A 17,834-nucleotide genomic window follows, 5' to 3' on the forward strand; every position below is an offset into this window, starting at 1 on the left:
CCCATTAACGACCCTGGGTACCTTGGTGTCCCCATTAACGACCCGGGGTACCTTGGTGTCCCCATTAACGACCCTGGGTACCTTGGTGTCCCCATTAACGACCCTGGGTACCTTGGTGTCCCCATTAACGACCCTGGGTACCTTGGTGTCCCCATTAACGACCCTGGGTACCTTGGTGTCCCCATTAACGACCCTGGGTACCTTGGTGTCCCCATTAACGACCCTGGGTACCTTGGTGTCCCCATTAACGACCCGGGGTACCTTGGTGTCCCCATTAACGACCCTGGGTACCTTGGTGTCCCCATTAACGACCCTGGGTACCTTGGTGTCCCCATTAACGACCCGGGGTACCTTGGTGTCCCCATTAACGACCCTGGGTACCTTGGTGTCCCCATTAACGACCCGGGGTACCTTGGTGTCCCCATTAACGACCCTGGGTACCTTGGTGTCCCCATTAACGACCCTGGGTACCTTGGTGTCCCCATTAACGACCCTGGGTACCTTGGTGTCCCCATTAACGACCCTGGGTACCTTGGTGTCCCCATTAACGACCCTGGGTACCTTGGTGTCCCCATTAACGACCCTGGGTACCTTGGTGTCCCCATTAACGACCCTGGGTACCTTGGTGTCCCCATTAACGACCCTGGGTACCTTGGTGTCCCCATTAACGACCCGGGGTACCTTGGTGTCCCCATTAACGACCCTGGGTACCTTGGTGTCCCCATTAACGACCCTGGGTACCTTGGTGTCCCCATTAACGACCCTGGGTACCTTGGTGTCCCCATTAACGACCCGGGGTACCTTGGTGTCCCCATTAACGACCCTGGGTACCTTGGTGTCCCCATTAACGACCCGGGGTACCTTGGTGTCCCCATTAACGACCCTGGGTACCTTGGTGTCCCCATTAACGACCCTGGGTACCTTGGTGTCCCCATTAACGACCCTGGGTACCTTGGTGTCCCCATTAACGACCCTGGGTACCTTGGTGTCCCCATTAACGACCCTGGGTACCTTGGTGTCCCCATTAACGACCCTGGGTACCTTGGTGTCCCCATTAACGACCCTGGGTACCTTGGTGTCCCCATTAACGACCCTGGGTACCTTGGTGTCCCCATTAACGACCCTGGGTACCTTGGTGTCCCCATTAACGACCCTGGGTACCTTGGTGTCCCCATTAACGACCCGGGGTACCTTGGTGTCCCCATTAACGACCCTGGGTACCATGGTGTCCCCATTAACGACCCTGGGTACCTTGGTGTCCCCATTAACGACCCTGGGTACCTTGGTGTCCCCATTAACGACCCGGGGTACCTTGGTGTCCCCATTAACGACCCGGGGTACCTTGATGTCCCCATTAACGACCCTGGGTACCATGGTGTCCCCATTAACGACCCTGGGTACCTTGGTGTCCCCATTAACGACCCTGGGTACCTTGGTGTCCCCATTAACGACCCTGGGTACCTTGGTGTCCCCATTAACGACCCTGGGTACCTTGGTGTCCCCATTAACGACCCGGGGTACCTTGGTGTCCCCATTAACGACCCTGGGTACCTTGGTGTCCCCATTAACGACCCGGGGTACCTTGGTGTCCCCATTAACGACCCTGGGTACCTTGGTGTCCCCATTAACGACCCTGGGTACCTTGGTGTCCCCATTAACGACCCGGGGTACCTTGGTGTCCCCATTAACGACCCTGGGTACCTTGGTGTCCCCATTAACGACCCTGGGTACCTTGGTGTCCCCATTAACGACCCGGGGTACCTTGGTGTCCCCATTAACGACCCTGGGTACCTTGGTGTCCCCATTAACGACCCGGGGTACCTTGGTGTCCCCATTAACGACCCGGGGTACCTTGGTGTCCCCATTAACGACCCGGGGTACCTTGGTGTCCCCATTAACGACCCTGGGTACCATGGTGTCCCCATTAACGACCCAGGGTACCTTGGTGTCCCCATTAACGACCCTGGGTACCTTTCTTCTCTCAAGAGGAGACTGTGGGAGAGATTAAAGCCCTTGCGGGTCCTTGTTGGTGTCAATCATGGACTTAACGTGAGACTTGCTAGAATGTTTTATGTATCATCTCTACGCTCTGTGATTGACTACAATGCTCTACATCTCACACTGTATACTGACAAAGAGCTGAAATCTCTTGAAACCTTGCAAAATGAAGCTATGCGTCTCATCCTTGGAGCTCCAAAGTCCACGAGAATAGTTAATATGAGAGCAGCGTTAAAATTACCTACCATGAGTGAGAGAATTTTGTCTATTAGCACAGTTTTCGGCGTGAAGGCATTGAGTAGATCTAGACAACACATGGAAGTTTCAAGCTAAACTTTCTAATATGCTGCACTCACCTGAGGTCTATAGAAGAAGAACGAAATCTGATTATGTATTTTGGTTCTACAAGGTAGCCAACTCCATCAAAATATTAAATATGTACCCAACTCAATTAATGATTAATCAACCAATTACTCCATGGGATAACTAGGATCTATCAGTTGATTTTGTAAATGCGCCCAAGAAAGATAGTGTGCACACTACATTATTAAAACAGTTAACACTGAAAGTACTCAGAGTATGGGTAACGATGTGTATCAGTGCTATACCGACGGCTCTGTAGAAGGTGGACGATGTACCGGATGTGCATGTAACATATTTGAACAATCTTCTCTCGTACATACAGCAATGAAGCGCGTCAATGACTGGGCAAGTACAACTCAAACCGAACTTGCAGGCATATACCTTGCCACTGAATTTTTAAAAGACAAAGGCAGTGGACTTATATACTGTGACTCGCAGAGTGCACTCCTGGCATTGAACGCACATAGTAGTGACACCCAGAAAATAGTCAGTGATATTCGAATGAATGTTTTAGCTGCTAAAGAAAACAGATTTAAAATTAAATTCCTATGGATACCATCACATGTTGGCATCTCAAGGCATGACACTGTTGATATGCTTGCAAAGACAGCCTGTAGAAAACCAGTGGTAGAAATTAATATGGGTGTTTCATTAGCAGTGACAAAGAGAATACTTAAACAAATATCTAATGAAAATCTCATCGACCTAACAAATTCTCAAAGACCTGAAAGTTGTAGCATTAAATATTATGATAGATATCGTGAGGAGACATTCACATATGGGACCAATAGAACAAGAACCCGGCAATGTGATGTTATAGTGGCCAGAATACGCCTGGGATATAGACGTATCTGGCAGCTTTCTCAAAACCCAAATGTCGAGTACACAATGTGTCAACTTTGTGAAAGAGAAAACATGCACTCTCTTGAACATTATATTGTAGAATGTCCCATATTGACTGACTTTCGCCCTCCTGGGCTAAGGTATGCTGAACTCTGTAGTTACTATATGAGTACTGGAACACTTGATGATATATTGGACTTGTACCCAAGATTAACCATGTAATGTATCAATTATACAATGTATGGATGTGATGTAACTATATAACCTGAGCTTGTAAAAGCACCTTAATCACCTTCAGTGATTAAGTGCTTAATTGCACACTAGTTTCTCTTTCAGCTATCTCACCCTGTCAGAGTTAAAGAGACAAATGTATGTGAATGCATGTGTGTGTGTATTGTTGGGGGTTTCACCTCTCTATTATTCTCTACCCTTACTCTGGGGTGAGCAATAGTTACGCTCAAGGTAACTCACCGTAGCCCTGCGGGTCTTCCCTCGATCCTCACGGCGCCACTGCACGCCAGGAGAGTCTCCCAGTCAATCTTAACGGCCTCTTATTAAGAAAGAGTGAGAACACGACTCGTTCACCTCGACTGTCGTGTGCCCTCCCCAACAATAGGGCTCTACGGTTAAACACAAGATCGCCAACTGGTGTTTAAGGTGGCCAGTAACACCCTCAGTGGACTGGTGTATTCAGTGGTAGCCTTGGCAAGGTCACACTCAAAGATCAGGAATCAGGCAGGTACTTATTGTTATCACTCTATGCTTACAGGTATAGTATAGCCACAAGATCAATGGAGGGGATGATAAAAACACAAAGAGAGTTTTGTATTTTACTTAAAATGTATGAAAGATGTCACAAGGCCACACAATAATCATAAATCAACTGATCCTGACTCGGCCGGTAATTCCCACGGATATTATGCGATCACTAGAGGGCAACACTCTCCCCCTCCTCATCAAGTGTCAAGAACAGCTGATCGCAATGGCCTCTCCGCGCGAAATTTGCTTGTTTGCTAGATTCACGCGCGCGGTTTCTTTAAATTCTCCAATACTACTAGAAACTCGCACACTCTATATTGGCACAAATAAACCGAATTACTTAGTTACACTGTACTCAGGCTCAAACAGTCTTTCCTACAATCAATTCTACAATGATTCACTGTAATGGTCTTACACTGTTATTTATCCAACAATATATAATGAAATATTAACACGGGAGTTTTCAGTACTTTCTCTCGTCGGCGATAACGCAATAATTCACTGTACTCACAAATGATTATTCACTGAATGGACATAGACATATATATGGTATATAAATCAATCGTCAATACATGGAAAATAAATAGTTTCTGGGCACATAGCCTAACCTCCAAATACTGGCATAATATTATATATAATTTACCACTATATGTTCATATCAAAAATCTATAGAAAGATATACACAACACAGTAAATTTATCACTGGTTCCTGGTGTCTGTACACACCAATAATCAACGTGAATATTACAAGTACTTTTGATAGTACTGTCTAGCACACTGGTGCTTTACCGTGACATAGGTGAGACTTGCTCACGACATATAAAATCTTCGGGCTAGATAATATAGCCAAATAACACAGCTAACTAAAGGGGAATGGGGAGGGAACTAGAACCACCTACTTCACCCTATCCTCCGATGAGAGTCGAGATGTAGCTCCTGGTCCTCGTGTCGGGAACGCCCCCACACTACACGTCGTCGTGTCCTACCAGAGCCTCTCGTCGTCCCACCGTTTAGCGCGTCGTCTCCGTGCCTCCTCACTGCAGGTCCGTCCTCCTCCTTGACTTCTTGAAGGTTGGAGTCGGTCTCCTGGCCGTCGTCTTCTCCCAGCAACGGCTGTCGCCTACGTCTCAGCTACAGTCGTTCGGTTCCCCAAATAGTCCTCTCTTCCTCAGCTACCCAGTGGCTCTGTCAGCCACTACGCTGTCACGAACTGGTGAATTGCCACAGACGTCAACATACGTCACTGCACGGCTTCACTGCTACTGGCACAGTACCTGACTGGAGCACTTGTTGCTCAAATAACCGTCAATTCCCTCTTCTGGTTCAACACATGAACTAGGGAAGACTTCTCAGAGTACTGGCGGAATTCAGGTGACGCGTAAATCCACGGTAGTGGGAAACAGCTGTCCGACAGACAGGACCACTCGTCGCAAGTCCGACCTCTATGACGTGTCGTGTCTGACTGATGGCGCCAGCCCGGCGCGCTGGCCGGACCCCCTTCCTTCGTGACGTCACTTTTACTATGGGAGGTTTTCATTGGCTCCCGGTGCCACACTGCTGCCGGTGACCAATCCGGTGCCACTGACGTCACACGGTTTTGGCGGGAGATCAGAGAGGTAAGCGCCATCTTGGCTCCCTAAAGGGCCTAAACCACAGGCCAAAATATCACTATTTCACAAATTTCTCGGCTCTCCGAGAACACTTCACTCTCTCCCATATATCAAATTGTAGCCTGCAACGTAGAGAACGCTTGGGAAAAGCAGACATGACTCTTACTGCAGGTGTGGGAGAATTATAAGGGGGGGAACTCCGTCACATACCCCTCCCCTTAAAATAAGAGTCATGTCTCGTTAGTGTATGCGGGATAGGGCGTCCGCTACTACGTTTTCCTTCCCCTTGATGTGTTTGATCTCCAGCCGGTATTCTTGCAGTAACAACGCCCACCTAGTTAGACGTTGGTTGGAATTCTTCATCTTGTATAAAAATGTGAGAGGGTTGTGATCGGTGAATACTAGGACAGGTCTCGCCCCTCCTCCCACGTATACATCAAAGTGCTTCAGGGCCATAACTAGCGCCAATGCCTCCTTCTCAACGGTGCTGTAGGCCCGCTGGTATTTTACGAACTTCTTCGAGTAGAAGGCTACTGGCCTATGCACTTCACTCCGTTCTTGAGCCAACATGGCCCCTATTCCAACGTCGCTGGCGTCCACGTACAGGATAAAACCGGCTGAAAAATCTGGAGATATCAATACTGGGGCCTCCGTCAACAATTTCTTGGTCTTTTCAAAAGACTCTTGGCAGGCCTCTCCCCATCTCCATCTTACATTCTTGGAGAGTAGCTCGGTTAGGGGATGCGCTACCGTGGAGAAATTCCGGCAGAACCCACGATAGTTCCCTATCATTCCGAGGTACCTGAGCAACTCCTTGCGCGTCTTGGGCACGGGGTATTCCTTTATGGCTGCTACTTTGTTATCCACTGGAGTGACTTCACCTTGGCCGATGACAAAACCGAGGTACTCTAAGTGAGCTTTCCCAAACTCACTCTTGGCCAAATTTACAGTCAGGTTAGCCTCCTCTAACCTTCTGAATAATTCCCCAAGTCTCTCCAGATGCGTCCCCCAATCGTCGGCGTACACGACGATGTCATCGATGTAAACCGTGCATCCTACTGCACCCCTTAACAGCTCGTTCATCATTCGCTGGAAACAGCTGCCGCTGTTCTTCATGCCGAAGGGCAACACCTTGTACTGGTACAGCCCATCAGGAGTCGCGAAAGCTGATATCTTCCTGGCCTCAGGAGTCAGGGAGATCTGGTAGTACCCCTTGAGAAGATCGACCTTGGATACATACCGTGCACTGCCCACCTGGTCAATGCAGTCACTCACTCTTGGCATGGGGTGAGAATCCGCCACAGTGATGGAGTTCACCCTCCTGTAATCTGTACAAAAGCGGTATGTTCCGTCGCTTTTCCTCACCAACAGGCACGGGGAACTCCACTCACTTTTGCTGGGCTCCGCAAGGTCGTTCTCAAGGAGGTACTCCACCTCCTTTCTCATCAGCTCTCGCTTCTCTGGGCTCACCCTGTACGCGCTCTGTTTGACGGGCCTGGCGTCCCTCACCTCCACCTCGTGCGTCACACTCCGGTGTCGTCGGGGCACGTCGGTGAAGAGGGAGGCATTCTTCCTCAGTAGGTCCGTCAGGTCCGCTCTCTGTTGCCCTTCCAGATGTGACAGCTTGTCCTTGATGTTTGCCAGACTCTCAGTGTTGGTGAGACGGGTGCCATCCGCCCTGGACCACTTTCCTTCCTCCTCCGGGAGTTCTTGGTCCACCTGTACGCACAGAACTGTCTTTTGCTGGGGTTCCCGGGTCATCGTTCCTTCCTGCCTGGCGGTTCCTCCTTCCACCGTGAAGAAGGGTTTCAGGCGGTCCACGTGACACACCTGTTTCTTTCGGGATCTGTTCGACTTCCCAATTTCGTACGACACCGGACCCAACCGTCGCAGCACTTGGTATGGTCCCTCGAACCGTGACTCGGTCACCCTACCTTTACCTGGAAGCAAGACCATTACTTGGGACCCGACCTGGAAATCCCTCTGTGTAGCTCTCTTGTCGTACCACTCCGACATCTTACGCTGTGCCTCCTTCAGGTGCTTCCCAGCCAGTTCCTTCGCTAGAGTGAGACGTTCTTTAAACTTCTGGACATATTCGTTCACCGTTCCCACGGTCGCTGCCGGTGTCCATTGTTCCCTCAGCATGGACAGGGGACTTCTCACCTCGTGTCCATACACTAGCTGGAATGGTGAGAATCCTAGTGACTCTACCACCGCGTTGCGTATGGCAAATAACGCGGGGTATATGGCCTCATCCCACTCAGCCCCCTGTTCTGCGCAGAACACTCTCAGCACAGTTTTCAATGTGGAGTGGAATCTTTCGATCGCCCCCTGCGACTGCGGTCGGTAGGGCGACGATCGAATCTGAGTCACTCCCCATCCTGCCATCATCTGTCGGAACCACTTCGACTGAAAAATGCTTGCGCAGTCTGTCTGGATCTCTTTGGGCATCCCCACCCACGAGAAAAAACGCTGCAGTTGGCTGGCTACTCCTTGCGATGTTAAACGTCGCATCGGGACGGCTTCCGGAAACCTGGTGGAGGTACACATTATTGTCATTAGGTAGGTGTTCCCTTTCTTCGTCCTTGGCAAAGGACCCACTCCATCAACTAGCAGACGCTCGAAAGCAGGCCCAAACGCTGGAACAGGGATCAATGGGGCCTTCGGTATCGCGGACTGGCTCTTCCCTGCCCTCTGGCAAGGTAAGCACGTCTTACAATAGCGCCTCACCTCGGCGTCCATACCTGGCCAGTAAAAGTAATCCCTGATCCGACGCAGCGTCTTAGTCACTCCCAGGTGGCCTGCAGAGTCCACGGAGTGCGCTAGGTCCAACACGGCCGCTCTGCACTGGGCCGGCAACACTACCTGGCGCCTCGTGCTTAGAGACTCTTCCCCGGCCTCCACCCTCACAGGTCTCCACTGCCTCATCAGCATTCCGTCTTGAAGGTAAAAATGAGTGGCCTTCTCAGGGCCAACACGTCCTCCTTGGGCCTCACTAATCAAATCGGGGAACTCCTCCTGCTGCAACTGTTCAAGACGAGTGCGATCTACCCCTAGAGAACTGGTAAGGGTCACCTGCAACTCACCATTTGGGCTATCTTCGCCCTCCGCTTGTTCTCCGGGTTCCACGAAGAGGCGATCTATTCTCAGGCTGTCAGTTGTCTCCTCAGCCCCATCAGATCCACAACCTCCTTGTTCTTCGCGTCGTCTTGGCATCACAGCACAAACTGGGAACGCCACCGGTGCGATTCCCTTCTCGTCCCCACAGACGTTCAACTCTCCGCCTGTCTTCCTGTATTGTTCTATGTACTCTTCGCCTTTCACGAGATGTGGGAGGACGTATCCTCCACATGCGTCATTCCCCAAGATGACCTGCGCCTCCATCTTGGGCATTGATGTGCAGACTCCCACCACTAGGGTCTGGCAGCCATATTCGGAATTTAAAGTTACCTGGTGTAGGGGCATCCTCACTGGGCCTCCCACAGTGGTCACACTAGCCACCCCCACACTGGTATTCTTGTAACCCTCGGGGAACAGGGTTTCACTTACCAGGGTAAAATCAGCCCCGGTGTCTCTTAGCATCTTCACGGGGATGGGGTCTGCGTCCCCCATCCTTACGGTTCCTTGACACACGAATGGGTGAACTTGCTTCTCCCCACTCAGCGCGGGTTCATCCCGCACTCTCTCGGCCCTCTGGTCCTCGAACATCACTAAAGCAACGTGTCCCCGCTGCTTAGGGCGTCTGCATTCCCGCGCGACGTGTCCGGGTATTCCGCAGTTGTAGCAGCGGCCCCTCGGCGGAGACCATCCGCCACCGCTCGCCTTAGCACTGCCTCCAGAGGCCGTCGCACCCTGTGTCTTTCCCGAACCGCTTGTTGACTCCTTGGTCGCAACAACAGCTCCCGAGCTCTCCGCATGGTTCTTCTTGATCGGTTCTACAGCACCTTTTGATCCTCGGGTGTTCCAACCTGAGAGGTGGGATTTGGGAGAACTCGCTCCTGTCCTCCATCCATCCGTCCTTCTATAACTCCGATCGTTTCCGACGTATGTGGGCGGTCGGTTCTGTCCCTCTCGGCGTGGGCGTAGGGCTTCTTCTAGCATGTCGGCCCGGTCGGCTGCGGCCCTCAGGTCCTTTATGTCCGCCTCCTTTACCCTCATCCTGATCTCAGGAGAGAGCACGGACATAAACTTTTCCATGGCCATTAGTTCCTTGACCTCTTCGACCGACCTTGCTTCTTCAGAGTCCAGCCACTTAAGGAGCTTTCTTTCAATGTCCCTCGCCGTCTCCGCATACGATTTTCCTGGCAACCGGGTACATTCTCTAAACCTCTTTCTGTAACACTCTGGCGTGAGTTTAAAGGAACGGAGCACAGCTCGTTTTACTGCATCGTAGTTAGTGCATTCTTGGAAGTCGAGCATAGTGAAGGCTTGGCGAGCTTCCCCTGTGAGCCTCCCTTGGACCAACTCCGCCCACTCCGCCCTCGGCCACCTCTTCATAGCAGCAACTCTCTCAAAGTGATCAAAGAAACTTTCGGCTTCACTAGGCACAAAGACCAGCAGGTCTCGTTCCCTCACTCGTCGGTCTTCCTGTGGCGGGGCAGGGGCACCTAGTCCCAGTTCAGCTCGCTTCAGCTCCACCTCCTTGTTGGCTTCTATTTCCTGTTGTCTCAGCCCTCGCTCGTGTTCTTCCCTGCGTAACTGTGCTTCTCGCTCTTGTTCTTCCCGGCGCCGCTGTGCTTCTCGTTCCTCACGCTGCATCTGTGCTTCTCGCTCCTCACGCTTCATCTGTGCTTCTCGCTCTTGTTCTTCTTTGCGCTGCTGTGCTTCTTCTCTCCTCAGCTGCGCTTCTGCTTCTCGCTCTTCTTTACGCTGCTGCGCTTCTCGCTCTTCTTTGCGCTGCTGTGCCTCTGCTTCTCGCTCTTCTTTGCGCTGCTGTGCCTCTCGCTCTTCTTTGCGCTGCTGTGCCTCTAGCTGCAGCTTCATTATTTCCAGCTTAATGCTGTGCCTGCTGCCGCTGGATCCCCTGCTGCTTCCACCAATACTCAAGTGTTCACCCTCACTGGCAGGTGTTTGGGGCCGTTCCTCCCCCAAAGCTTCGTCTCGAGCCTTTAGCTGAGCCATTATCTCTAGTCTTCTTTCACCAACTCGGGCAGATTTCAGCTTTATTCCAAAATGATCCGCTATAGCCTGTAACTGTGCCTTGGTGCACTCTTCCAGCACCTGTTCGTCTCTAGAGTCAATAAACCTTGCTACTTTATCATCCTCCATCTTGTGCTACGAGTGTTAACCTGCACCTGATCTCTAACACCACTGCAACCTTTACTTCGATTGAAATCCTGGCAAGGTCGCCAATGTTGGGGGTTTCACCTCTCTATTATTCTCTACCCTTACTCTGGGGTGAGCAATAGTTACGCTCAAGGTAACTCACCGTAGCCCTGCGGGTCTTCCCTCGATCCTCACGGCGCCACTGCACGCCAGGAGAGTCTCCCAGTCAATCTTAACGGCCTCTTATTAAGAAAGAGTGAGAACACGACTCGTTCACCTCGACTGTCGTGTGCCCTCCCCAACAATAGGGCTCTACGGTTAAACACAAGATCGCCAACTGGTGTTTAAGGTGGCCAGTAACACCCTCAGTGGACTGGTGTATTCAGTGGTAGCCTTGGCAAGGTCACACTCAAAGATCAGGAATCAGGCAGGTACTTATTGTTATCACTCTATGCTTACAGGTATAGTATAGCCACAAGATCAATGGAGGGGATGATAAAAACACAAAGAGAGTTTTGTATTTTACTTAAAATGTATGAAAGATGTCACAAGGCCACACAATAATCATAAATCAACTGATCCTGACTCGGCCGGTAATTCCCACGGATATTATGCGATCACTAGAGGGCAACACTCTCCCCCTCCTCATCAAGTGTCAAGAACAGCTGATCGCAATGGCCTCTCCGCGCGAAATTTGCTTGTTTGCTAGATTCACGCGCGCGGTTTCTTTAAATTCTCCAATACTACTAGAAACTCGCACACTCTATATTGGCACAAATAAACCGAATTACTTAGTTACACTGTACTCAGGCTCAAACAGTCTTTCCTACAATCAATTCTACAATGATTCACTGTAATGGTCTTACACTGTTATTTATCCAACAATATATAATGAAATATTAACACGGGAGTTTTCAGTACTTTCTCTCGTCGGCGATAACGCAATAATTCACTGTACTCACAAATGATTATTCACTGAATGGACATAGACATATATATGGTATATAAATCAATCGTCAATACATGGAAAATAAATAGTTTCTGGGCACATAGCCTAACCTCCAAATATTGGCATAATATTATATATAATTTACCACTATATGTTCATATCAAAAATCTATAGAAAGATATACACAACACAGTAAATTTATCACTGGTTCCTGGTGTCTGTACACACCAATAATCAACGTGAATATTACAAGTACTTTTGATAGTACTGTCTAGCACACTGGTGCTTTACCGTGACATAGGTGAGACTTGCTCACGACATATAAAATCTTCGGGCTAGATAATATAGCCAAACAACACAGCTAACTAAAGGGGAATGGGGAGGGAACTAGAACCACCTACTTCACCCTATCCTCCGATGAGAGTCGAGATGTAGCTCCTGGTCCTCGTGTCGGGAACGCCCCCACACTACACGTCGTCGTGTCCTACCAGAGCCTCTCGTCGTCCCACCGTTTAGCGCGTCGTCTCCGTGCCTCCTCACTGCAGGTCCGTCCTCCTCCTTGACTTCTTGAAGGTTGGAGTCGGTCTCCTGGCCGTCGTCTTCTCCCAGCAACGGCTGTCGCCTACGTCTCAGCTACAGTCGTTCGGTTCCCCAAATAGTCCTCTCTTCCTCAGCTACCCAGTGGCTCTGTCAGCCACTACGCTGTCACGAACTGGTGAATTGCCACAGACGTCAACATACGTCACTGCACGGCTTCACTGCTACTGGCACAGTACCTGACTGGAGCACTTGTTGCTCAAATAACCGTCAATTCCCTCTTCTGGTTCAACACATGAACTAGGGAAGACTTCTCAGAGTACTGGCGGAATTCAGGTGACGCGTAAATCCACGGTAGTGGGAAACAGCTGTCCGACAGACAGGACCACTCGTCGCAAGTCCGACCTCTATGACGTGTCGTGTCTGACTGATGGCGCCAGCCCGGCGCGCTGGCCGGACCCCTTTCCTTCGTGACGTCACTTTTACTATGGGAGGTTTTCATTGGCTCCCGGTGCCACACTGCTGCCGGTGACCAATCCGGTGCCACTGACGTCACACGGTTTTGGCGGGAGATCAGAGAGGTAAGCGCCATCTTGGCTCCCTAAAGGGCCTAAACCACAGGCCAAAATATCACTATTTCACAAATTTCTCGGCTCTCCGAGAACACTTCACTCTCTCCCATATATCAAATTGTAGCCTGCAACGTAGAGAACGCTTGGGAAAAGCAGACATGACTCTTACTGCAGGCGTGGGAGAATTATAAGGGGGGGAACTCCGTCACAGTATATATGTATGATGTATATATATATGTGTGTGTGTATGTATATGTATAAATTATATACGGAAGCTGATCAGAATTACATTTCACCTTTGTAAATGCACATTAATGACACTATGTAAAAGACACATCGAACACTTTATGTAGGGCATACGTAAATCTGTATATTTACGTATGTAGGTTAGCTTAGCATTTTAAAAGCACCGAATCACCTCCAGTGGTTAATTGTTCAATAAATCCCTGAACTATATGTTTAACACATCTCTCACCCTGTCCATGGAGGACAGAAGAAAATGTATATATTCAGGTTAGCATCGTGACTGTGTGGCCACGTCTGTGGTAGACAATAATAATAATAATAAACCCTCCAGTGACGCCATGATCCCGCAGTACAAACTAATCTCAAATACATTAAATAAAATTATATGAAAGGCTATCCTAATTAACATTTAAATTAACCTATACAAACCATTCATAAGGCAGTTTAATATATATAGTTTATGTTGCAGGAGGAGCGTGTGCCATGGTGGGACGGTGGCGGGTGCAGGTGTGAGGGGCGGGTGTGTGCCCACCAGGAGCCCCCGTCCCAGGGGTCCGTCGGGGTGGTGGGCGGCACGTGTGGGCGGCGAGCGTGGGCGGCAGGAGACGGGCAGAGGGTGGTGTCCTTCTCCCTGTACGGTGACAACCCGGAGTACTGGCTGGGCCTCAACGACACCCTGCAGCGGGTGAGACACGTCCACCTCTCACCCACACACCTCAGTCTCGTCCACACACCTGAGCCTCATCCACACACCTGAGCCTCATCCACACACCTGAGCCTCATCCACACACCTGAGCCTCATCCACACACCTGAGCCTCGTCTACACACCTGAGCCTCGTCTACACACCTGAGCCTCATCCACACACCTGAGCCTCATCCACACACCTCAGCCTCATCCACACACCTGAACCTCATCTACACACCTGAGCCACATCCACACACCTGAACCTCATCTACACACCTGAGCCACATCCACACACCTGAGCCACATCCACACACCTGAACCTCATGTACACACCTGAGCCACATCCACACACCTGAGCCACATCCACACACCTGAGCCACATCCACACACCTGAGCCACATCCACACACCTGAACCTCATCTACACACCTGAGCCACATCCACACACCTGAGCCTCGTCTACACACCTGAGCCTCGTCTACACACCTGAGCCTCGTCTACACACCTGAGCCTCGTCTACACACCTGAGCCTCATCCACACACCTGAGCCTCATCCACACACCTGAGCCTCATCCACACACCTGAGCCTCATCCACACACCTCAGCCTCATCCACACACCTGAGCCTCATCCACACACCTCAGCCTCATCCACACACCTGAACCTCATCTACACACCTGAGCCACATCCACACACCTGAGCCACATCCACACACCTGAACCTCATCTACACACCTGAGCCACATCCACACACCTGAGCCACATCCACACACCTGAACCTCATCTACACACCTGAGCCACATCCACACACCTGAGCCACATCCACACACCTGAACCTCATCTACACACCTGAGCCACATCCACACACCTGAGCCACATCCACACACCTGAACCTCATCTACACACCTGAGCCACATCCACACACCTGAGCCACATCCACACACCTGAACCTCATCTACACACCTGAGCCACATCCACACACCTGAGCCACATCCACACACCTGAGCCTCGTCTACACACCTGAGCCTCGTCTACACACCTGAGCCTCGTCTACACACCTGAGCCTCATCCACACACCTGAGCCTCATCCACACACCTCAGCCTCATCCACACACCTGAGCCTCATCCACACACCTCAGCCTCATCCACACACCTGAGCCTCATCCACACACCTCAGCCTCATCCACACACCTGAACCTCATCTACACACCTGAGCCACATCCACACACCTGAGCCACATCCACACACCCGAACCTCATCTACACACCTGAGCCACATCCACACACCTGAGCCACATCCACACACCTGAACCACATCCACACACCTGAGCCACATCCACACACCTGAGCCACATCCACACACCTGAACCTCATCTACACACCTGAGCCACATCCACACACCTGAGCCACATCCACACACCTGAACCTCATCTACACACCTGAGCCTCATCCACACACCTGAGCCTCATCCATACTCAGCCAACACAGCTGGATCTATAGTTTAACAAACGCGTGTTTCCCTATAAAGAACCAATCCTTCACTTGTGCTGGGTAAAGCATTACACATTTCTCTCTCGCCTGACGCTGATGGTAAAAAACTTCCACTTTCTGCAGCCCAACTCAAGCCAACTTTCCAAATATTTTCCCCAACCTGGCCAGAAGGTCCTGTACATTACATGCATGTTAGTCTTGCCACTACTGCCTCTACTCCAGCCCGGACACGAGTCCTGTGGAACGTGGCCTCACCACCCGCCGGATGCTGCAAGATGGCCACTGTGCTGGAGACCCGTTCTCGCAAATTCGTAAAGTCAATATTGACTTATTAACTACGTGCATAGGTGATATACTAAACATAATAGATACCCTTAAAAAGATTCATAGAAAACACCAACCTTACCTAACCTTGTTAGTATCTTAAGATAAGTATCTTATTGCTTCGTAATTACAATTATTACTTAACCTATACCTATTATAGGTTAGGTAATAATTGTAATTACGAAGCAATAAGATGCTTATATTAACATACTAAGTAGGTTAGGTAAGGTCGGTGTTTTCTATGAATCTTTTAAAGGGTATCTATTATGTTAAGTATGTCACCTATGCACATATTTAATAAGTCAATATTGACTTATTAAATTTGCGAGAACGGGTTGGTGCTGGAGACCTTGAGATACACAGCTGTGCTGGATGCTCTCAACACACACACATGATACCTTTCACTCGTGCTTCCTTTCCACAGACCAGCACATAGCTGGTGTGTGCTGTGGAAAGCACACTTTCCACAGAACAACATATGACCAGCATGTTATATCCTGATATAAAGCAACGATGTCCAACATGCCTCCAAAATATTAGTGTCCAGTAATATATGTGAGCAGTAGGAGTGCTCCATATGTGGGGGTGTCAAGAGTATTACGACACGACACATGTTAACTTTGTCCATCATCATGCCAATAGCCTCGTTCACAGACACGTTGGTGAACAAGGACTCCTCCACAGACACAGACACAGACATGGACATGTTAGTAAACAAGGACTCCTCCACAGACACAGACACAGACATGTTAGTGAACAAGGACTCCTCCACAGACACAGACACAGACATGTTAGTGAACAAGGACTCCTCCACAGACACAGACACAGACACGGACATGTTAGTGAACAAGGACTCCTCCACAGACACAGACATGTTAGTGAACAAGGACTCCTCCACAGACACAGACACAGACACGGACATGTTAGTGAACAAGGACTCCTCCACAGACACAGACACAGACACAGACACAGACACGGACACGTTAGTGAACAGGGACTCCTCCACAGACACAGACACGGACATGTTAGTGAACAAGGACTCCTCCACAGACACAGACACAGACACGGACATGTTAGTGAACAAGGACTCCTCCACAGACACAGACACAGACACAGACACGGACATGTTAGTGAACAAGGACTCCTCCACAGACACAGACACAGACACGGACATGTTAGTGAACAAGGACTCCTCCACAGACACAGACTCAGACACGGACATGTTAGTGAACAAGGACTCCTCCACAGACACAGACACAGACACGGACATGTTAGTGAACAAGGACTCCTCCACAGACACAGACACAGACACGGACATGTTAGTGAACAAGGACCCCTCCACAGGCACAGACATGTTAGTGAACAAGGACTCCTCCACAGACACAGACACAGACATGTTAGTGAACAAGGACTCCTCCACAGACACAGACACAGACATGTTAGTGAACAAGGACTCCTCCACAGACACAGACACAGGCATGTTAGTAAACAAGGACTCCTCCACAGACACAGACACAGACACAGACATGTTAGTAAACAAGGACTCCTCCACAGACACAGACACAGACACGGACATGTTAGTAAACAAGGACTCCTCCACAGACACAGACACAGACATGTTAGTAAACAAGGACTCCTCCACAGACACAGACACAGACATGTTAGTGAACAAGGACTCCTCCACAGACACAGACACAGACACAGACATGTTAGTGAACAAGGACTCCTCCACAGACACAGACACAGACATGTTAGTGAACAAGGACTCCTCCACAGACACAGACACAGACATGTTAGTAAACAAGGACTCCTCCACAGACACAGACACAGACACAGACATGTTAGTAAACAAGGACTCCTCCACAGACACAGACATGTTAGTAAACAAGGACTCCTCCACAGACACAGACACAGACATGTTAGTAAACAAGGACTCCTCCACAGACACAGACACAGACACAGACATGTTAGTGAACAAGGACTCCTCCACAGACACAGACACAGACACAGACATGTTAGTAAACAAGGACTCCTCCACAGACACAGACACAGACACAGACACAGACATGTTAGTAAACAAGGACTCCTCCACAGACACAGACATGTTAGTAAACAAGGACTCCTCCACAGACACAGACACAGACACAGACATGTTAGTGAACAAGGACTCCTCCACAGACACAGACACAGACATG

The 17,834-nt window shown here is 49.9% G+C and overlaps 1 protein-coding gene across 3 annotated transcripts in view; it reads left to right on the top strand.

The window, feature by feature from the left end:
• LOC123749642 (uncharacterized) overlaps nucleotides 1–17,834 on the top strand; it is a 175,667-nt gene that overhangs the window by 51,151 nt on the left and 106,682 nt on the right. For all 3 annotated transcript variants that reach the window (XM_069300001.1, XM_069300002.1, XM_069300003.1), the window contains exon 3: nucleotides 13,612–13,827. In XM_069300001.1, coding sequence (XP_069156102.1) covers nucleotides 13,612–13,827 — 216 coding nt within the window. The remainder of the gene's footprint in view (nucleotides 1–13,611; nucleotides 13,828–17,834) is intronic.

Source organism: Procambarus clarkii, chromosome 43 (assembly GCF_040958095.1).
Source record: "Procambarus clarkii isolate CNS0578487 chromosome 43, FALCON_Pclarkii_2.0, whole genome shotgun sequence".
Lineage (NCBI taxonomy): Eukaryota > Metazoa > Arthropoda > Malacostraca > Decapoda > Cambaridae > Procambarus > Procambarus clarkii.